The sequence below is a fragment of the Corvus moneduloides genome, chromosome 3 (genome assembly GCF_009650955.1).
Source record: "Corvus moneduloides isolate bCorMon1 chromosome 3, bCorMon1.pri, whole genome shotgun sequence".
Classification (NCBI taxonomy): domain Eukaryota; kingdom Metazoa; phylum Chordata; class Aves; order Passeriformes; family Corvidae; genus Corvus; species Corvus moneduloides.
The window spans coordinates 94,624,869-94,648,603 of record NC_045478.1 but is presented as its reverse complement, the minus strand read 5'-3'; the positions used below and the strand labels follow the sequence as shown (position 1 = coordinate 94,648,603).

At 36.7% G+C, this 23,735-nt stretch overlaps 1 protein-coding gene across 4 annotated transcripts in view; it reads right to left on the bottom strand.

Moving 5' to 3' along the window:
- Nucleotides 1-23,735, bottom strand: part of SRBD1 (S1 RNA binding domain 1) — a 126,636-nt gene that overhangs the window by 25,996 nt on the left and 76,905 nt on the right. For all 4 annotated transcript variants that reach the window (XM_032102811.1, XM_032102813.1, XM_032102810.1 and 1 more), the window contains one exon: nt 23,606-23,688. In XM_032102811.1, the coding sequence (XP_031958702.1) occupies nt 23,606-23,688 (83 nt within the window). The remainder of the gene's footprint in view (nt 1-23,605; nt 23,689-23,735) is intronic.

Sequence of the window (23,735 nt, the reverse complement as noted above, 5' to 3'; positions counted from 1 at the left end):
GGTCCCCACTCTTTTTTTAAGCAGATCAGCTCAAATTAAATATGCTTAAAGAACACTTGCAAATCCTGCTGCTATCTCCCTCTCTTCTATTTGGCTCCTCCTTTACTTTGATCAGACACTCCTTCCCCTTGATCCCCAACCTCTTCCATACCCCAGCTAAAAGCAGAAATGAGCTAGGAATGAAACAGAACACAAGACACTGTCCTGCAGAAGACAGCCAAACCCAAATAAAGCAAGCTTATTTTCTCTGCTTATAAAAAAGCAGAGAAAATAAGTGTGATTGACATATGGTAACTCAAAAAAGTCACTCAGAGTAGTGTTTACTGAATGACCCGTGGAAGACTGAAAGCTGACAGAAAACCAGGAAACATGTGGAAAAACAGAAGTTAGCTCAGTCAGCAGCATTTATGGATTTGACAGGCAGAGTACATAAGCATCCATTGTGTCATTCACATCTTTGATAAATGAAACCAATTTCAGCCCCACTCATTACGTATAACAGCAAGGTGTATTTAAAGCAAAAGAATAAGTAAGCAATTGCAAAAAAAAAAATCACCATAATATAGTAAGCTTATGACTTTTCAGATGTGCTCTGCACTAGGCTTAGCAAAATTTGCATTAAGGCATGTATTTAGCACTTTTCTTATTACATACATGGCACTAACAGTGTTTGCACATAGGAGGTTGAAAAGTTGACAGGTCTCAATAACAAATTAGCTTCACTTATGTGTCAGCACTAAAATGTTCTCAATGACAGTTTTTACAAGGGAACAAGAACACAAACATTTCTGTAATTCTCAAAACCAAGCAACGTTTTAGAACCACCATCACCCCTGACAGTATATGATTGTTACTGCTAATGTAATTACCATAATATAAAAACTGAGAAATCAAAATGAATGAGTAGAATGGCATAAACAAGAACAGGGCATGTACTACCCCATACCTGAAAATACCAATTGAGTCCTCTTGCAATAGACACATTTTTACTTAATCAAATAAACCCTCAGCAAGTAGAAGGGAAAAAGCACAAATCAAAGAACACTTATTTTACCAGCATCCCTGACAGAAACTGTGATTTGTGCCCTTATAATATAGTCCTTACTTATATTCAAGATCTGAAAATTCCTTCAGAAGGCTTCTTTAAAACATTTTAAAAATACAGTACTTGCAAATGTGTAAAATAATACATAATTTTGTAGTGCAACAAATTCAGAAAAAATGTTTGGAACAAGTTTTTCTTAGAAATCCTCTAATGTAAAATCTGTAAATAATAATTGCATTACTACTATGGACTTAAAAAGTTTATAAGATATTTACCAAGTTCGAGCTTTTAACTATTGCTTATATGAGTATATTCATTGCAAATCTGTATTCTGATCACAGATCACAGCATCATTCATTTTAAAAACTGACCTCTATTTCCCTGGAAATTTCTTTTATAATTGATCTAAAACTTAAATAAAGTTTTAGGCAAGCTTGGAGAAACATAAAAATAAAATCAGAAAGAAAGTATTTGAAAAATTAAGACCTAAGACTTTAGAAACTCCTAAAAACATCATTTTAAAATCAGGTATGATTATGAATTCTAATTATAAAAACATTTTGTCCAAAAAGCAACTACTGGCTCAGTTTTAATAATGTTTGTAACTAGGGGGAATAGAGTTCTCTATTTGTACAAACATTTACAACTCCAAGCTGGTATATCACTGAGCAAGAAGGGAACTAAAACCACCTCTGATTTTGCAGCACTTATGTCTGCCTTTCACCACCTGCCAATGACTTATGACTTCCAGAATCAAGGCTCCATTGAAATCACTGGCTGATGTCCCTTTACACTAATTAAGGACAGAAGTTAAGTAGCAGTTTTGTCTGTTGCTTTGCAGGACTGGGAGTTAAGAGATGAGGTAGCAGATGGATCAAACAAATATTAGGCTTGTTCAATGTGTGTGAGCTTTAGCAAATTATTAGTTACACTAAAATAATCCAGAATTTTTAAATATGAAAAAATAAATTATTATTGGGTGTTCTTTTCTGTAGAGAATTTGTATTTTAAGAACACTGAAAGACAATTGTTCTAAATAACCTAGATTAGGGCATCAAGCTTTCAATGAATCCTCACACAAGTTAGCAGCTGCTCTGATAGGAAATTAGACAACTGAGACACCTGGGATCAGCTATGGCCAATCTTCCTCTTCTGGAACACACAAAGATTGGCAAAGAAGCTCAAGTGCAAGTCTTCTACTGAGGTCTAACGCATATGGCTGGCTAAGCTGGTACAAAGAGTGGAGCTAATCCAAATAATGTTGTGATGGGGTAGGCAGCTCTGCCTGGAGAGTCCTCATCAGCTCTGGCCCAAGCAACTCCACCCCTTGCCTGCAAAAGGAGGCTACATGGACAGCTAATGCCATACCCAAACTGCAAATTTATCTCAGACTGAGATGTAACCGAGGATGCAAGTCTCGGCCACACAAAGATTTGGTGTGTACCACCTGAGGTTCAAAGGCAATTCCTGCATCCAAAGGCAATCCCCCAAATACACCCTTCTGTGGTAGACAGACCAGAAATAATTAGCTTTTCATACGATTGCAAAAAACAAGGAGAAGTTCAAGGAAGACAAAAATATGAAGGTCCATTAGAGGAAAAGTTTAAGAAAACCACTGTTTTTTACTCTTTAAAAACACAGGCTGTCAAGAATGTGAAGAGGAAAACGTAGCTCCTAAGAGTCTAGAAAATCTACATGTTAGAGTAGTGCATTCTCAAAAACTCCGAAGTCACTTCATAAAACACGAGCAGTGCTCAACTTCTTCCAAACTTTCAGCAGCAGAAAATGCATAGCTGGTACTGCAGAGATACAAAGTGGTGACTTTTGGTTTTGGTGTACTTTACTCAGACTACTTTGACCTGTAGGTGACAGAACTTCTGGGAGATATTTGCTTACAGAAGCAGTTCTGGTTTTGCTAGGCTATTCTAAAATTAGAATAGTAATAACCTCCCCTGCCTCAGTCACATACATATTGCAGAACCTTTAAACTTCACACTACTTCAATATACGTACCTGAAAACAGTCCCAGTCTCACAGATGACAAATCAAACCCACAAGAACTTAGTGATTTCTCTTAAACTAAAAAAGAAGTAAATGAACCAGAAAGGATCACAATTCTTCATTTCCTGACTACAACCCAAGCACCATTACCCAGAAATGAACAGTACACATTAAGCTTCTCCAATATTTTATGATGTTCATGCATTGATAGCCGTGTTTGCTGATTGACTGACCCAGAGACAGCTTATGAATATTTTTATCTATTTGCTTTCAGCTGTCCATGTATCAATACAAAACAATTAAAACACAGCTTCTAAAGTAAAGGGTATTTAGAGCTAACAACCACTTCTCATTAAACCATTGTCTTATTTATTACAGCAGGAATAGAAAAAGTGCTGTAACTGAACCCATTATATCCTCTTCCAGAGGAAGTGCTGACATCAGTTCACTGATAAAAATTGGGCTGCCCTCTTTCATAAGTTATTTTCAAATAGGAATCAAGATTTGGATGCAACTAGGCTGTCCCCTCAGACTAACAGATTTAAGGTCTGGACAAGAAGTTGGAAAGTGAAACGATTTAATACTCAATCAAACCCCAGCAGTGGGAAAGGTGACTTCAAAAACTGATTCCCAAGTTGTCCTGTTGCTCTTAACTGCTAGCAACATCAACTGGACCACCTCACATCTACAACCAAATAGGACAAATGCCTCCAACACTGTTTCAGTCAAGTATATTCCTAAGATACTGTCTTTGTAAAACAAGGTACGTGCTTGTACTTTGATTTGGGGGTTGGTGGGTTTTTTGTTTGTTTGTTGCTGCTGTTTTGTTTTGGTTTTTTTCTCTCCTTTTAAGTTAGGTAGGATTCATGAGGAAATATATCTAAGAGAGAACTATAAACAAACATCTAAGTGGTTCAAGTTATTTGTGTAGCACAGACCTCTAGGTATGAGGCACAGAAACCTGGTCCAAAGTACACTGAAAAACAAGTAAGTTAGGAAAATGAAAGAGAGCATTGCACATAGATTCACACAGATGATGCCATGTCATATGAGAGAAATAATTACTTCCTCTTGAAAATGTTTCTCAACCAAAACTGCTTCTAGCCACAGCAGCCATTTTGAAATTTATACTTGGAACAAACAAGAAGCTACAGCTGATGTTCTTTATAATGGCTTATGCACAGATATGTTCTTTAAGTACTCTCAGTCTTCTCCATCATTCGACTGTGCTAAAATACACATTTCTTCCATCTGAAATTCTGTCTTTAAGACATAGTCAGTGAAAGAGTTCTCTTGGAAAGCTGCAGCTTTAAACACTTCTATAGCTACTAACACAAAACAAGCACAAATTCATCAGAAAGTCTGCTGTGCAAAACTTATTACACAGCAGCCTGAAATTTCAGCAACGAAATTCCTTAGTCACACACAAGAGTGTTGCAATACAGCCCAGTTTCAGCCTACTGTCTCTTCAAATACCAGACATCTAAATCCACGCTACCATTTTCAGAAGACTATTGCATTTGCCTACAATTTACTCTTATTTTCAACTGGTTCAAAGATTTCATAAAGCATTCATATCTTTAAGGAGTTAATATATTAATCTATTTTCTATTTGTCCTAGTTATGGGACATTTTATGACTGCAAGAAAAACAGGCAAAAAAACTACTCATGGAAAAAAACACATTCTGAAAGGTATCTCAAACTCAGGATGCAGACACTCCAAGAGATAGATGCCTTAGCAAATTTCTTCCCAAAGCCCTGAAAAACTAATCCCAACAACACATTAAGATAAGCCATTTACTTGGGACACTAGCTTTTCAGAAAAGATTGTGGAAGAAGCATAATGCCTTCCTAAATAGAGCTCGGAAATTACATGGTACCTAATAATAGCAATGTTGGATCAGATCTCAGGATGTGATAAAAGAGAAAGACAGTCTAATGACATGCACACAGAGGGAAGGAATGCTATGAAAATAAAGAGCATGGACTATTATGCACGCAGTTCAAGCCAATAGATGTACCATTACCCTTCTTATCCATACTTACAAGATCATTCAGCAAAATGCCTGGGTTCTGTAACAGCACTACTCAGAACAAAGTACTTCTAACAATGGCCCTCGGGTAAGTAAGGAAAAGCTATGGCAGGACCAGATTTACCTGAGATATCCCTCACATATTCATTCATTGTAACATATATACATAACATCCATCAACACAGCTTTACTACAGCACCGTAGAGAGAAGCAGTTGTAGAGGCAGAAGCTCCTGCCAACTTACACTTTCTAAGATGACAACACTGAGAGCATGATCAGGAACACTGCTTTAGAACAGCTTTAATTAAGATTAAAAGTAGACTTTATCTATAATTTAGTAATAAAAGGATTTGTCATTGACCTCTTTCACTGAAGAGAAAGAAATTTAAGAAGACGTAAGAAAAATAACATTTCCTTAACTTCTCCCCTCCAGTTCATTATATCCATCAGACAAATTAAAATAAAATGAAGGACAATCATACAGCAGGAATAAAGGCTGGAGAAAAAATACTCAAACAGATGGGGAGGGGTTTAATATTTACAAAGATTGTCCAGATTATCAACCCACCTGCTCTGAGGCTTTGTGATGTCTAAATTTATGCTAATCTTAAGAGAGTAAACAGGTATGAGAATTTTCATTCACTGCATGTTTCTGTTGAGGAAGTAAAATTGAAATAAAGTATCATTATCACTTAAAAAAATTAATTAGCAGGAGAGAAAAAAAAAAAAAAAAAAAAGAAGTGTTACAAGGCTACTTAATTCCTCTGCCCAGATAAATGTGTCAACCCTGGAAAGAGTCCAGGTTCACCAAAGAATTTTTATTTTGCTCTGTAATAATAACAGAGAGTACTTAAACCACTACAAATAAGAACAACACTTCTTCTTGTAAAACAAGTGAGTTTTAAGACCCTAAATGTATGCTTACCTGGTTGAAATTAATGTTTTTCATTAAAATTTTGACTTGCAAGCCAAGATTTCTGTGATTGCAAATCACTAGTGTTTCAGTCCTTAATTTGATAACCATTCTGCCTTAACATACCCTTCTTTAAAAAAAAGATGTCACATGAAATGACCATACACATTACTGAAAATTTACCACAGATTGCTAAAGAAGGAATACCAGAGAAAGTTACCACTGAATATGTAATTAAAAAAAAAAGAAAAAAAAAAATCTATTTTGAATGTTAAGTCCTATTACCGAGGAGTTATAAGAAAAATCCAACCTGTGTTACTATGCATGGGAATAGTGTGAAGCAGCTGCACTTTGGTTAGTCTCACCTGTTCTCTTTATCCTTCTAATTACTTTTACATGAAAAATGTTTATTGCAATCAGTAACGCATGAAAAGAATGTATTCCTATAGCAAATGACATGGCAGACAGCATTTCAAAAGGGTAATCACGTTCCACTGCATCCAATGGGACAGCAGCCATTTACCTGTAGCCCCTGTACTTCCAAGTGCAGTTCAAGGTCCCAGTACTTCCCCCTGCATTTTGCACCGTTTGGGTCCAACTTCACAATAGCTCAACTTTCCTTTGAAGCACTGCCACGTCGGGGCTGTTTAAGAATGAAATCTGCTTGCCCTTAGGGCTTGATAGTTAAAGGGCAAAATCCTGGCTCCATTTGAAGTCAGTGGGCAGTTTGCCATTTAATTCAATTGGTCTACTATTTCACAGTGACCTTAAGGGTATAGCAAAAAGCTTGTACCAATGTATCCTGCCTTTGCTTGCAGGAATAGTGGTGGCATGTATTAGCTCCTAACAGTAACGTCTGGGTGGCAACTAAAATGCTTTTACTTTGAAAGTTCACATGAAGCTCACAAGCATTCATACAAAATTACGGAACAGAACTGTAAACACTGGTTCATCAACAAAGTTTATCTTCTGGTTGGGGCTCAAAAATTCATTTCAAAATTTAGAAACTACAGAACAGACACTTAAGAAAACATTCACTTAGTCATTTTAGATCATTTTAAAGAAAAGGATGAAGCAAATAATATTTCATTTCACTGCAAGAAGTCCCATGGTTTTTAATATTAACCAAAATGTGGCTGTACCAGTGCTAGATCACAAACATCCCAGGAGAGATAAGCAGGACGTATTTCACATTATCACCTCAGCATCCTAAACAAACTGCACTGGCATAGGGGTTGGATGAGTATATCAATTTGTGTATCACCATGAGCAGGTGCAAATCTATAGGGAAGGTTTTATAAAAGCAATTAAGCAGTTAGGAGAACAGTTGATCAGAAATTCTAACTACTGTATATAGAAAATAATATTTTTTTAATCTATCAGCAGCTCAACAATTTACAACTACTTGTAATCAATTGCACTGTTACTCCTGTCTTTAGAAAATAAGATTTAAATGCTCCCAAATACAAATCACACAAGTTTACTCTTACAGGACAGTACAGATAACCTGTGGAAAACCTCAAATATTTTCCCATGTTTTACTTCTCACACTCAAGTAAAACCATCCATCCAGTGACATATCCGGGATGCTTGGATCTCTACTTTCTTCAATTCCCTTACATAAATAGTAATCTCTTTCAAAGTTAAAAATACTCCTCTTCCTTCTCAGCTAATGTATATGGGGACTTTATATCCTTATTTAGAAGCCTGGCAAGAAACACACAGGGAAACTGATTTTGCATAATGTCTCTCTCTTTCCCACTTTCAACATTCTGGCACAAAATTAAAGACCAACTCAGTAAAGTTGACAGCCGAATATTTGTGCTATGCACTGCTTTCTCAGTTTTTGACCAGAAATCACATCAGTAATCAATGCTCAGAAAAATTGTTAATACCATAAGCTTTCCCTCATACCCAAAATTTCAAAAATAAATAATAATAAAAAAGGCTGCAGTTAGTAATTTTTATCTTAAGACAGACACTGTACTATTTGTACAGTCATTAAAAAACATTTTCCACTTATTTTCGTAATGTAAAATGAAAATATATTCCATCGCTGAAATTATAACACAACCTACCTTCTCCTAGCAAGCCCAGGAGAGAGAGAAAGGCGAATGCCAATTAACCCAATTACTGACAGAGAAGCTATCAGGATGAGTACTTATCAGGTCAGGTTCAAAAACACATCAGAAGCAACAGTGTTAAAAAAACAGAAAAGAAAAATGAAAGAAGAAAAAAGCTCGCACTCCCTGTGCTGAGTAGCACTATTAAATTCAGATGCAGGGTTGTGTTTAGGTTGGACAGGCCCCAACAGTAGAACAAAGTCAGTCTGTCTTAGTACCATAACCAAATTCTACAAGTTAACAGCTTTTCATGAAAAGCTGCCATTTCAAAATGTCAATCAAACCTGAATGTAAGTGGGAACTCCTGCAGAAATAACCAGCTGCAGGTTTGAAAAACATTTTTCACTGAAAGTGGAAACACAAAAGATGTTTGAATGAGATCTCTTTTCATTCCTGTAACAGTAGACGGTCATTTTCACAACATCAAGGACAAAAACACAAGACAAAATTGCAAATAATGTCTTGAAAGAACCATTTGCAGGGGTGATGAATGATTCAAGCTACAAATGACAGAATTATTGGCAAATGGAAACTCATTAATATGAAAAAGCCTCTCTTATAAGACTGCAGTTTGTCTCCACTTTTCTCATTGTATCTGAATGATTAGGTTTTATGTATTAATTTCATTACATGTTTAATATTGGCTTTCTCACCTTGAGGCAGCAGCTTGCACTAAGATCATCCGATTTGCAACACAAGTCTTTTTGGGGGTTTAGGTGTTTAGTAAACAATTGTAATGCTTTCAGTTAATAAAAATGCACATTCTTACAGAGCAAAGTTAAAACTTAAGATCTACCCACAGAGAGAACACAAGTTTTCCAATTCAGTTCTGGACATCCAAACATAAATAAGTCACATTTATTCAATAAACCAAGGGAAAAATATTATTTACACAAGTGTACATTATAATGGAAAAGCAGCTTATCAACACCGCTTTGGCCACATTCTCCTTTCTAAAGAACATGGCATGAACAAAGCCATTTTCTCTACCATCCAAAAGATGCATACCATATCTGAAAATGAATTTGCTGTCCAAATATAGGCATCATCAATTTCTTATTCAACAACTGGACTGATACAGTAGTGATTTGTTTCACAAATCTCCACATTCAATGCCATGAAACAAATTTAGTCAACAGGGAGGCTTAGTGAAAAGTTAAACCAGTATATAAGATTCCCCTCTCCAAAAGGTAACACCTGCACTGTATCATTGCCCATTTTTCTTATTATAAACAAGTAACAAAAGAATAAATTGCACAGTAGAGGAACACCTCAGCATGTCTCAGCGTATAATCATAGACATAGTGACCTATACATATTTACCTCCTTCCAGCGTGACTATCAGTATGACCATCGCACAAATTGAGAAAATGTTAACTTTTCAAGTGACAACACCTTTACCTTAAGTTACATTTTTCACCAAACTGAAAACACATTTACAAGTTACATAAAAATCACAAATGAGGCTGTGATGAAACAGCATAGTTATATTAAATGTTAATTGAGCATACTTAAGAGTTTGAAGAGTTGGAAATAACATCATTCTTCAGCAGCATTCAATGAAAAATAAGATGCTACACAAGATAAACTGAAACAACTTATCACTATAACCTTACTGTACTATCAGTTACATCATCCAATTTCACACTACAGCACTGTTTTCTACAGAATACAATAATTTCTGATATCCCAAATCAATCTTCATATCACATCAAGAAGCATTTCTCTAGCTGCAGGCTGCAGCGCACTATCTTAGTTACCTTAGAATTTTTCCTTACACTCAAAAGTTCACTTCAGTAGAACCACAACAGAAATTTATCAATACTGCTCCCAACAACAACACAAAAATACAGTGAGATTTTTCATCACTAAGTCTTGTTCTTATCACTTTGTGTTACCAGCATTTCTTTTTAAGTAAGCTGGAGTATATATGCTCTACTCTGAGGTTTTGGGGTGAATAATTAGCTATATGAAGAAAGAGTTGAAACAAGATTAACTTGATCATAAAATGCTGCTACCAAGCCATTTAAAAACGGAGACAGAAAAAATAAAAGAAGGAAAGAAACAAACTGTGCCAAACCTAGTGCCTTAGCAAGCAGAGTGTTTTTGAAAATTCTCAAAAGCATTTACTATTTACTTCAGGAAACAGCTTACAAGTCAAAACACGCTGGAGATTTTTTCATTTTGTTTTGCTTTTGGCTGCCAATTGTTAGTCAAGATTACTATTCATTTTACAGGAGTGTTAAGAATGCAAATGGTTAACAGTAGTATAAACTATATACTTGGTTTAAGTTTGAGTGTCTCAAACTATTACACACTGCATTCATCTGCATTCCCTGTTTATGGGAATGAAATATGTAGTCATTTGAAGTCCACAATATGTATACTGTGTTTGTAATAACTGCAGATTTTACAAGCACATTATTCTTTCCATTAGGATTAAAACCTCACCGAATAGCAATTTGTGAAAGAATTCTAGCAGGGCCCTGAGCCCAGAACTCTGACCTCTGATGAGATGCTTGGCAGCAACAAACTCTAGGTCTAAGCAAAACATCTGGTTTGAGTTAGACTTCCTGAAAAAATAGCCCCTGTACTGGGGAAACTGGTATTCACTCAGCTTTGTCTATACACTTTGACTGACTGCAACACTGCTGCAGGGGGGGTGTGAGGAAGAGAAAAAAAAAATGCTTTGCCAGAATGCATGTCAATCACTGCAGACTTCTTGGTGGCCCCCGAAGAGCCAGGCACTTACACTAGGAGACACTGTACACGTTTGTTCAAGCTTCTTGGGATTTTTGCTATTGTACTTCACAACTCAATGGCTTTTTTCAGAATTAGTGCCAACTCTGAATTATCTAATCCAAAACTAGTCGAGCTCAAAATATAAATTTCGCCTGAAAAAATAGTTTCTGCAGATTCTTTTTAAACAATAATTGTTTTATCATCATTTCTCTTACAAATTTGGACAATCACTGTCATCGTAAAATGAATGAGGATATTCCCAACAAAAACATAAACTCTCACTGCCAAGAAATTCGTAAGAACAGCAACAGCTTTTGGTTGGCTCCCAAGATTTTTCATAGGCAACACATTGTTACATGCAGTACACAGAGATAAGAGTAGGACAGAAGGGTAACTAAAGAGAATGCTGATATAGTGGGGTGGGTGTTCTGAGCCTCCAGCTCATACCTGTAATCAGCAAAAGCTCCAGCAAGAAGGATAAGAAAAGGATAGAGCTGGTTCTTGTGTCTCATTTTCCTGAGATGGGAAGTACACCGTATCGCAGGGTAGGTGAAAATGAAGAAATGCACAAGTGCAGGCTTGGCTAGAGTTGCACTTTGTTCAAGCTGGCAGCCCTGGTAAGGAGCACAAGAACAGCTTGGCATGGTGGGTAGGGCACAGCTTCACTTATAGACGTGACTGTCAAGAAGTATGTGGCCAAATTCAATTCACCAGACTTTTTTTTGCAGGACACTTCATATTTTTAAGTATCATAGAGAAGTCTTTTTAAAGTAGCTTAGCCATAATAATGAAACAGATAGCAGTAGTTATTGAGACCTGTTACATTAATAAGCAGCATTAAATGTCTTATATAGGCTAGGAAAGCTCAAGATAATTGAATTTGAAAGCAACAGATAGAGAATTTAATGGAGATCTCTGTCAACACATTCATCAATGCTGCATATAAATGCATGTATGTATAAGAGATGTGTGATAAAATTTATCTATGCACAACTTTGCTATGTACAGATAAAATTACCTTTGCTAGCACTATTAGGAGGACCTATTTCTAGAAGTTAAATACTTTTTCTGTACACTCTCTACTTCATAAAATGTATTATGGTGAAAAAAGCATCTGAAAAATTATTTTTGTCTATCTACTTCTCTATTTTATACAAGTCTATCATACAATTGTATATTGTTAATGTGCTCATAGTTTATTTTCTTCCTGTGATTGCTAATGCAATAATATTTTTATGCCTGTTCTAGCAGTAACTTTACACTGGAATTAAATGTCAATTTTTACTTTCCACCTCCAAAATTCTAAATTAAATGCCACTGATACCGACCCCCTGCGTTCAGGCAAAATGCAGCCACCAACTCACAAAGGGACATTTATAAAATAAGCCTTGCTTGTTTGAACTGCAACACTGCCATCACTGGAGTTTCAGCTGGGAGACTTAAATAAATAAAAATAAACCAAAGTAATAAACACCATGTTTTATGAAGTTGCACAGAACAAAAAAAAAAAAAAGAAAAGAGAAAAAAAAAGAAAAAGAAAGAGGTTCTCCTGGCAAACTTGAAAGATTAGACTTAAAAGCTGCCTCTCATTCTGGAAGATTTCTGGCCCATGCCACTCAATGCCATTTCTGAAGGACAGTCAGCTGTGGGCCCCAAGGCCACCTACACATGTGCCTGTGATGCCCTTTGGTGCTGCAATGAGATGCCCTTCTGTACATGACTATAGAGAAAACAACATTCCAAAGGAAGGCAACTTAGGAAATTTCTGAGTGCAGCAGGAGTAATGAATCTTACAAATATCTCAAGCAGTACAAGGCATGTTGAAAACCAGAGCTTCTTAGCCCAAGGCCTTCTAATGTATAGTCATGTTCTCCAAGGAGCTAAATTTTTCTACTACTGATGGTGTTCCAGCGGCCCTGTTATCCAAATGCATGATATGAAACACTTTTTTTGCTTTTGAAGAAATAAATCACATATGTCCATAGACTTTTGTTTTCTGGAAGACTGAATATAATTTTAGAATCATCATCATCAGCTGGTTGACAGCAATAAAGACAACATTCACTCTAAATAACCCTGAATTATATACAGTTGAGTAAATTTGTATTTGTTTTGCTTTAAGGTCTTCCAAAGTTGAAGCCAACATGCTGAACAAAAATATTAAACTATCTATAACCCTGTGTCAACATATGATGCTACTGGGAATGGTAAGTGAATTAATTTTCCAAGGAAAATTAATTACTTATGACTTACAGTTGTAAAAGCAAACAACGTAACTCTGGATTAGGGCACATTTAATTTCTGTTTGGAGTAGTGATTAAATTAATTTCATATAATTCATGGTATGTAATGGAAAGCAGAACAAAGATGAAATCTTAGACAATGACTGACACAGAAAAAAGTGTATATTTATGTTCCTGATACAAAAATAAAGGTCACAGATATTAATCACTGTCTAGTGAAACATGATTTTAGTTTCTAAAATGATTTTTTTCAAAACTGTTTGTTAGGATAAGTGTTATTAGCAAGATAAAAATCTAAAAAGCAACAAATTACAAAACAACAGAGAAATCTTGCATGCTACATTGTCTCAGTGAAAAAAGACTACAGTTTTCTATTGAAAGACATAACTGTCCCAAAATTATTGTGAGGAACAGCAACATTAACTTGAGTTCCTCCCACACTAATTTAAGTTCATCTTACTTCGAGAGAGAGGAAAAATTTGATCACAGTTCCAATATTAAAACAAATATGTACATTAAGATATTGTATTAATTTTATCAGTTACTTACACTTTATAGTAAATAGTTAATGAGAAAAATAAATTCATAGCGTAAATAAACATATAAAAGAATTCCTGCAGCATTCCATAATTTGATATTTGTTCAAACTATGTAAAAATAATTATTTTATGTATTTCATTGCAAAACATCAAGTTCTTACTTTACTAAATGCCAACCAATGAAACTGTACATATTAGCAAACCATTTATGGGTTTAAAATATCATAGGAATTTTAATTGCCACTTCTGGTCTCCTACTGAACGAAAGCACAAATTTATTGCTGATTTCAGATTTTTGGATATCGAATCAACAGCTGCTGTGCTATGAACTCACATGGAATCACTCAAAAGTACAACAGTATTTTTCCTTATGAGTCAAATGAATATACTGTTAATTCATGAAACCAAAACAACAGATGCAACAGATGACCACTGCACAGCAAGCAGTGACTATGGAATTCCACCAACAAATAATATTTACATTTGCGATGTTTAAACTGGCCCCCCACACACATTCAAAGCAAGTGATTCACATCCCTACTGCCACTTTTACCTGCCTTTAGACACTAAAGGGATGTTTTTACTACAGTAATAGTTTGAACAATTTTATCATTATAATATTTACATTAAAATCTGACTAGAATTCATAATATAGCATCTTAGAAATTAACTTACTTCACATAAAAGATGACTGAGCCTGAAACACAAATTCACAAACACAAATAGCTCATAATGGGTACAAGTAATGCCATAAGTAATCTGCAGCTCTCTGGCTGTTTTTTACTGTAATATTGTTAAGACTGTCTCAAAAATGCAAAGAACTTTAGTTATGAAAATTTAACTGAAGCCTAGATGAAAGGAGCTGAACAATTTTTCAGTGCTAAACTTGTGTATTGTCACTTAAGGTTATTAAACACTTGAAATGTAAACAGGAAACCCAGCAGCATCTCTCACATTTCAGAAGCTGTTCAATCAAAATACTTTTACAAAGACAGGCTTTATCATCCTCGTTTCTATTTCAGCTTTTAGTCAACCAAGTGTTTCCAATGCAATGCATAGAGAAGCCACATCAAGCCTATTTGCAGGATCCCAGCCTCACAACTCCCATTTTGCTCCTCTTGCCACTTGGCTCCCCCATCAGAACAGTCTTTCAAAAAGTTTAATCTGCCTGGATGGATCTTCATTCAGGTCACCTGCCTATGTTAGAATTAGCTCTGCCCAAGCACATTTACAAAACAGAAGGGGGGGAAAAAAAATCAAACTGAAATATTAAACAGGTTTGCAGACAGGGTACCCTAAATCTGGACAATCCTGCTCACAACTTTCTATCTGATTTTATGATGGTCTGGAAGTAAACAACCTTTACATCTATTTTTCATGAACAATAACACATCACTTTAACCCAATTACAGCACGAATCACAAGTCTGTTCTCATATGGTGACAAAAAACTTCCTAACAAACTTCTGCCAAGAGAACTGGTAATTAAGAAATCAGAAACAAACTGACAGGGAGGGCAAATCTGTCCAGCAGCTGTTTCCTATCAACACCCTTAGATCATCCCACCTCAGTACACCAACACTTCTGGGGCTTCCCTACTTTTCCTACAACCTCAGCAGCTCTGTAAAAGCCCCCATATGCAGGTACAAACTCTCTAACAATAAATAGCAGCAGTGTGACAAGGGGATTATTAGTAGCAATGTCTAAAATTTACCTGCAGTTCAAGTTGCTTACAAAGGCACATCTCTGACAAGTTTTCAAATGATGTCTACAGTGCATTTTTGGTGACAGCAGCAAAAAGAGATGCAGTCCACGGGCAGCTTCATGAGTGACATGTGCAGATGGGGTGATACCGCTGTGCTCTTGCACTCTTTGTAAATACACATGCACACATTTTCCTTCATTTCCTTAAAGGGGCAGCATCTCACCTCACTGAGCTGGCATGTTTTCCTGGAGATGCCAGTAAATACATACAGTGTACTAACTAAAATAACTAATAACACAACAGTTATTTCTTTCTATATGCCTTTGTTTTGTTGCAAATGGCTGTAATAGACTAGCAAAAGTTTATCGTGCTTTGCTGGCAGAACATTTGACTTCTCTTTGCCAGCCAGAGAATAGGTAGATGCAACCAGAGAAACTGCCAAGTTACAGGATATATAAACCACTCCTGGCAGTCAGCAGAACTGCTGCTGAAGATTAAATTACACAAACTTGCCAGAGGTGTAACTTACTTGGAAAGCATTCTTAAGTTTTGTGCACCTACTTCGGTGGGGCGGGGAAGCATCCAAAACATTATGGGGTTATTACCACTCCCTGGAAAAGCTGTCTGCAAAGACTTTGCTCCCATTGGACGTCAGATGGCTTGGTTCACAGAGCTTTACTTTTCAAAATGAAAAGCTCATAATTTACCCTAAAAATGATGTTGAGAAAAAGCACATATGATTTCTGCTTGCTTTCCTCGCAGAGCTAATATTTCACCACTGCTCCAGGACAATTGAGGATTCCATAACTTGCTCAGTGCTGAAAATCCTGTATTAAGCACAAACATATTCACCTGTCTATATATCCATTTAAGTAAATAAATAAATACACCTTTTTCCTTACTGAAAAGATACTGGGTTTTTGGACTGCTCTTAATATTTTATACGTACAGCCACCACAGCCTGTCCCTCAAAAAGTTTTTGTAAACCTTAAAATCTTGAGTACTTCTCTCCCTTTTCCACAAATTCCAAGGTAAGCAATCCCTTGCAGTATGCAGCAAAAACATTCAGCGACAATAATCTCTTTGCAGGAGACTACAGGTTCACAGGAGAGGTTTAAGTTTCCTTTATTGAGGAGCAGAGCTAAGAGCACAGTGAAATACTATCCTGCATGTCTCTGTCTTTAAAGTCCCAGTGAGTTTATTCAGAGATGAGATTCAATACAGAAGCAGCCCAGAATTTGTCCAGTTACTATTTTTTTTTTTGATTTACAATAATGGCAACATATCCTTTAGCCTATTTTTGAAATGTATATAAGTATAGCCAGTTTCTTTCATTTCAGACAGATTCCAGTTCATCAGCATATCTCCTTTTATTAGGCTTTTCAACTTAAGGTATATCCATAATCACCAGTTCCCATATAGTGTCAAAAAGGAGTGATTTACATTTATTACTAAGCTGTTTGATTACTGCAAGATACACAGAACTGAGTATTGGTATTCTCACCCTTAGACTTTGCTTTGTTTAACCAAAGGTTCTTTGCAGGCAACCACTTCAGCTTAAGTACAGAAAACCATAAGCTCACGAAATTCCGATTTTATCCAAGGAGGTTCGGTTCTTTGCTGAACTGTGCATGTATACTCAGTGTAGTAACACTGAAGGAATGCTCAAGCCTTTTGTAGACAGGCTGCTCAATGTTCGACGTTGAAACCTGCAACCTACAATTCTGACCAGCAAACAACATTCCTGCTGAACTGTGTTTCCACAGGAGCTACGTGAATCACACAAAACAAAGCACTGCTCACCTCATCAGACATCCCATTTTCTTAATCAAAAAATGTAAGTTGAGAACCCACACAAACTTGTTTTAATAAGCTTAATGCAGCAAGCTCGAGTTTAAGGCTGTTTTGACAAACTCACCTCAGAGATTTAAAAAAAGACACTCTTGCACATCATGTCATCATATTCTCACATCATACATGAGTGATTCTTCTATGCTATCCAAGTAACACACCTAACTACTCATATACCCTATGGGTCAATAAAAAAAAAAAAAAAAAAAAAAAAGAAGTGAAATAAACTACTGAAATATTCAGTGAAAAACACACTCTCCTGACTGAAAAAAGTCAGCTCCAGTACTTTGCTCCACACTACTAAATAAAAGCATACTACGTGAAGGAGATATAACCAAAAGCAGATACCAAGAAGGATACAAAGTCTCATATATTTTATCACTAAAAACTGTGTATCTATTCTAAGGAAAAAAAAAGATAAAGGTTTTCTTAAACTAAACACTGATTTTTTGTGATGGCCAATGTTTAGATTCTGACAACCCATTAGCATTCACTACTTCACAGCTTTTTGTCAGAAGCTTCCTTTTAAACACAAATTTTCAGGTTTCCATTACTAGAGAAGCAATAACAACATTTGCTTTATCCAAAGGAAGCTACTGAGTTCTGTTTGCTGGAGTTTTGTAAGAACAGGCTAACAAATACCAGCAGTGCAAGGGACAAGCCAGGTTCTGTTGCAGCAAAGACAATAGAAATAATGCTGGCTTGTTCAGCCCACAGCTGAATCAGGCTGACCCAACTATACGTGGTCATACTCTCACACTTAGAGATATCCCTGAGGTTTCCCCCTTTCATCCCTGCATTTCTAAAATGTTGCTATAGTTCAGCTCTCAGATTATCTCCATTGCATTAAATATACAGTCAGATTGTCTCAGGTAAATAATATGCATGACGGGTGTTCACCAGAGTAATGAAATTTTAAATGGTACTCTTGTCAAAAGTGAGGTTAACACCACACCTTCCTAATAGCTCTTTCTAATAGCCCTCCTGTTGCAGAGGGACCAGCTGGACTCAGCAGTGATGATGCCATCCACAGAGATCTTTTGAGAGGGGAAGATGACTGAAGAATGCACCAGACTAGAAGGGCTACATGCAATTTCAGCCACATGCAGGAGAGGCCAGTAACACCCTTCCTCTCTATCAGTTGCCCCTCACTGGCACTGAGACCAGGAAGAAAGGACCCAGGCAAGGCTGGCCCGCAACAGCAGACAGCATTCTACACAGCCTTCTAGGAGAAAGAAAAAAGCTCCTTCCATTTCAACTGAGAAACAACCTCCAGTGAGGTGTCTCACTATTAACTAGCTGGCTGAGGATTTTAAAGTGGTTTATATCTGCAATGCCACAATTAAGACAACTGGTCCAATTAAGGAGAAAGTGTATCTGATTAGAAGCATTCTCTAAAGTTGCACTGTCATTTACCAAAAGATACCCATCTTCTTTGGAGGAAAAACTCAAGACTAAAAGGAATATCAAATTGCAACTGAAACAATAAAACATCCTCCAGGTAATAATCAAATGCAAGACCAATGTACTCCAATAACTAGAGGACCATGGGAAGGAAAATGGACAAGAGGGACAAAAAAGACATTTCCAGAATCAGTTATTATCAGACATCCTGATTAGGCTTTATGAAACTCTCCTTTGATCATGATCTTCCGGCATTATATAGAAAACAAACAAAGAATTAGTTCAATCTCTTTTTTCTTGAAGGAATGCTAGTTAAGGGTATTGTTTACAGATTTTATTTATTTGACACAAAATGTTCCAGATACATATATAATCAAGTATTCTCCCACTTCAGAGGTTAGAGAACTACATATATTATCTCTTACATCCTTTTAGGATGTTAATTTTCCAAACATGTTGAACAGTGAAGATGTTACCACACCCAAAAATAGATTATGAACAGATTTTTGGACTAACAAAATTATAAAGACCGAATACGATGTTACTTTTTCAAGATCAGACATAGTGCAGATTTTTTAACATTACACAGAACTTATCAAAAATTCTAATCCTACAGCGCAGATCACGTATTTTATTCCTAGGTTACAGATGAGTTTGAGCTTCATCTTTTTCTCTGGAGGTTACTTTTCTTTTTAGCATCTAGGGATTTTGTACATCAAATGAACATCAAAAGTCCAACCAAACTTAACATATCCTTTAGCTCTATTTATCATTTCTCTGCCTTGTAAGGTTTTTACTTTTAAAAAATATATTAATTTAATTCCCCTCTTTACTATGATGAACTGATGGAGAGAAAGTTTATGCTAGTGCTGCTTTGCTCACCTCTGAAAAGCTGGGTTTTTATTTGAGAGTAAGGATTTTTTTGTCTTCTCATTCATTTTCTTTGCTCTGAAATTCAATTCCCTAATCAGTCTTTGTGAAGCAGCTTTGTTCTCAGCTCTTATCTGTGTCTTCCAAGACCATTACAACTGCATGGCAATTCATCGCCAAAATCCAGTGTACAGCATAATAAAGTCTTGAGCCACTAACTACTTCTCCCTGGACAGAAATTTAGCTTTGAATTGGCATGAGGAGGTGATAAGGCAAATATATTCTGTATCAGGCAGAATCTGGGCATCATCTTCATGTTCAACTACAGAAGAAATCATAGTAATATGGCCTGAAGGTGATAAATTAATTTTGGCTAGGTTCCTGTCTGGGAGGAAAGAACAATTTTCCTAATGAGATAAAGATGAAGGAAGACAAGGACCTTCAGGCAACTGGAATTTAGTCTGAGAGAAGCCCTAATAAATCAGGTTGTGCTTCTCTTTGTTTAAGGAAATACCTGTTAGGAGATCTGGGGCCTGTTTATTTTTCTCTGACAAACCTGATTTTCTTGGCAGTGCACAAACTCAGAATCATAAATTGAAATGAGAATCAAAGCAGGTGGCCAAGTTCAAGTTTCAATTTTTTTTTCATCTAAAGTAAGTAAACAATTCCCAGCTGATGGGACTCAATTTACACAGATCTCCAGCTACTTGGAAACTTGCAAATCCATATCCAAAGTATCCACACCCAGACGAGCAGATGTGCTTCGAAAACTTGCATTAGAAAAGCGAGAGAACACCAATATTCTCACAAACTTGCACATGAAGTACCAAGAGACCAGACGGGAGGGATCCAAAATCCCAAGGAAGTAGCAACAAGAGAAAATGCAGCCCCTTCACTCAGTTCTCTTCGTGTGGCACACATTCTATAGATTTTGAGCAAGCTCATGTTGTGAGCAGCAGATTTAGCATACGACCACTTCACTTTCCTGTAGCATTGCTGTCATTGCTGAGCAGCAGAGCAGGTCCTGCCCAAGTGGGTCACTCACTGAACACACAATGTTCCTGTACCACAGTCACATTACAAAAGCTACAGACTTCATCAGGCAGATTCTGCTTCACCAGCCTCTCACTTCAGCCTCTGAGAAAAGACAGAAATTATTGTCTCTGACCCTGCCTTTCAAGTAGAGTCGTTTGGGAGCTCTGGCTATCCTAACCTGACAGAGAGGCCATGTCCCAAGTCAGGCAGGCTCCTGTGAAGGCAGCAGCCCCAGCTCCACGCCCCTGCAAGCTGTGCATTGCTGCCCCTCTCTTATGCCAGCCCAGGACATCATGTAGCCATTACCAACACCACAAAAAGACTGGGGCACTTGGGTAGGAGCAACAGAAAAGGCAGGATCATCCCTTCAGGGAGTTCCCACTTTGATCAGCACACAGTGAGCATGCAACCATCCCTTGAGAAACCACCATGTTGCTCGTGCTACACAGCTTCCATGGTCATGGGCAGCAGCACAGTCTCAGCCTGCCTCTGCCTAATTGCTGACAGACTAATCACCGTCCCTCTTTCAGGACAAGAATGCCAAAACCTGGATTTGTCAGATTCTTAAATATCGATTTCAGGGTGTTTAGGAAAGGAAAGGTCATATTTAAATGCTAGGTTTAGAGTTACAATAGGCTAAGAAAGCAACCACCTCTATGAAAAGCCTGCTGTATTTGTGATCTAGACTGTGCACTACATACTTCAACACAGAAATTAATAAAAAGCTACAGCCAGCAATTAGATTATAAATTAAAATGTAATAAAACCTTTCAAGTTGCCTTGGATATTATAAAATTCTGTACTTGAAATACTCTTCATCTGAGGGATTATATCAGCCATTACCCTGGGACTCCCTGTACAACACAACAGCTTTTTCCGTGACTGTCCTCTGAGACACCAGCAAGCGTCTCTCTAAAGGAAGACAAAATAGAAAAGCTTCATTCTCCTTCTCCTCCCATTCCCTTCCTGTGCCACCAGACAGCTGTCATGCGCAAAGGGCAGCAGATCTTCTTTGTTTTCAAGAGTGCAAATTTGCCTTCAATAATGTCACATAAAGATCTAGTACTTGAGAAATTTATGTATCTTTGAACACACACACTGTTGCTTCTGTGGTGATTCTTAATAATTCCAACAGGATGTGTATCTACCTCGGAGATTTATTCAAACCATGACAAGACTTAAGAATGCAGATAGCTGGGAATGAACAATATTTGAGGTCTGCCTCTATCCTAAGGTTCTAGGAATTATTTCTCTGAAATTTTTCATACAACCAGTTTGGACAAAAACAACACAGTTGGGCATTTACTCGCAACACAAATGTAGTGGGATCAAGAAGCTTCTCTAGAAAGGCCAGGAACATGGTACTTACCTTACTTTCAGTCACTGAAAAGTAAATGACACCAGCTTCAGTTTCTGAGACTGCAGTGACCTGCTGCAATGTTGTTCACTGCAACATTCATCTCATAGTAAAATGCTCCCAAAACCATATGACCACCACCAATTCCACATCATTCTGCTTTAGATGAATGCTGGTACAATGTCCACGTGGGCCACAGGAGATGGTGTGCATTTAAATCAATAGCTTCTAGACACAGCAATGCAAGCTCCTAGTACTTAAGAATTCACAGTATACTGCAAATAGTAAAATATTCCATCTTGGAATGGATTTTTTTTAAATATTGTTTCTAGAAAAATCAACCGACTTCGCTAAATGTTGACATAGCATTTCAAGGTTTTTTTTTTAACTACTTCTTCCCTTAAAGTAAGTATGAACAAAAATCTGTATAATTTTCATTATTTTTGTTTCAACATATCACTGCTACTGTTATAAATAAAAGCCCTGGATCCCCATAAATAAGAAAACCAACTACACTTCAGACTGAAGCTCTTCTTTTTGCCAGGTGACTACACCCATATTTACAGCTGCCACCATTAACGCACATTTTTTACTGAAATCTGGACACATATGTTAAAGAAATGTATGGTGTGTCAGCCCTTCAATATAATTTCCTTCAAAAATCATGGTATAATTAATACCAAAAGATTATTTAAGTTAGGTTTACCAATAAATAAGTTTGCAGTTAGCAAGCAACATCAGTAAGTCTTACTGTCTGTGGCAATACAAGTAGGACTTACAAAAGCAGTTCTGAATTCTACCTTAACCAACTAAAATGTTGACCTCAGTTCTGTACAAACAAAACAGAATATACATTTCTTGGAAGTTTTTCGCAACACCTTTTCTTTGTCATGCCACCTTTATCAGTGGCAGCAAGGGATTCTAGGCTGTTAATTGCATTCTACCCCACTGACTCTCATGAGCTTAACTGAAAGAACAGATCCAGACAGTTCTATGCTTTCTGTTCTGAATTCTGCTGCTGCAGGCTTTCAAATTTACTCACATTCTATAGTTTCAAAAATACAGAGAAAAGCACATGCCATATTTTCTGGATAATTTTTTTTTTTGCTTCTTTATTTGGTGGGACTTAAGCACATGCATAAAATGCTTTCCTGAATCGATGCCAATATGCTATAAAATGACAATAACTTATGTACCACTTCTTAACATAATGCTCTTTGTAAAGAAACTTGGAAAGTAAAAGTTACTTCTCAGAAATAACCTACAAAAATGTATAAAAATCACAATTGTCAAACATTTTCCAATTCAGCTTTAGTAAAAGAAAAACTCCAAAACAAGCCCTTTTATTACAAACTTCTAAGAAGGAATGTGCCTAATAGTTCAAATTAATGGCTTCTAAATGGAGGATCAATATCTCATTGTATTTTACACAAAGAGCTAAAACCCCATTGCTGTAACAATACAGAAAAAGAGAAAGCTTTACAGATCAGGTTACCTGTCTGATTCGATGTATTTAATAGACTATACATCTGGCTACAGCCATTTCAGAGTCTCAATCACAATCATGAAAAATAGAGATTAAAAAAAAAGGCAGTTTATGACTTTTAGATATTTATTACCATTCCATCAACTCTGAAAATGTCTTTTAAAGGAGACATAACTAGTTGACAATTACAAAGCAGCATTTTGGTGTTGCTCTACATCGTGACACATTACTTAGATTAAATGATACGTATTATCTTACCTGATACATTCCAACTCCTATGTGTTTGGGCTCAATTTTCACTAGCTCAGCTAACGGGTCCTGGACGCGTCTAGCTATGGAAACTGAAAAACAGAATTAGAAAACAGCTATCACTTTTATCTGACAAACC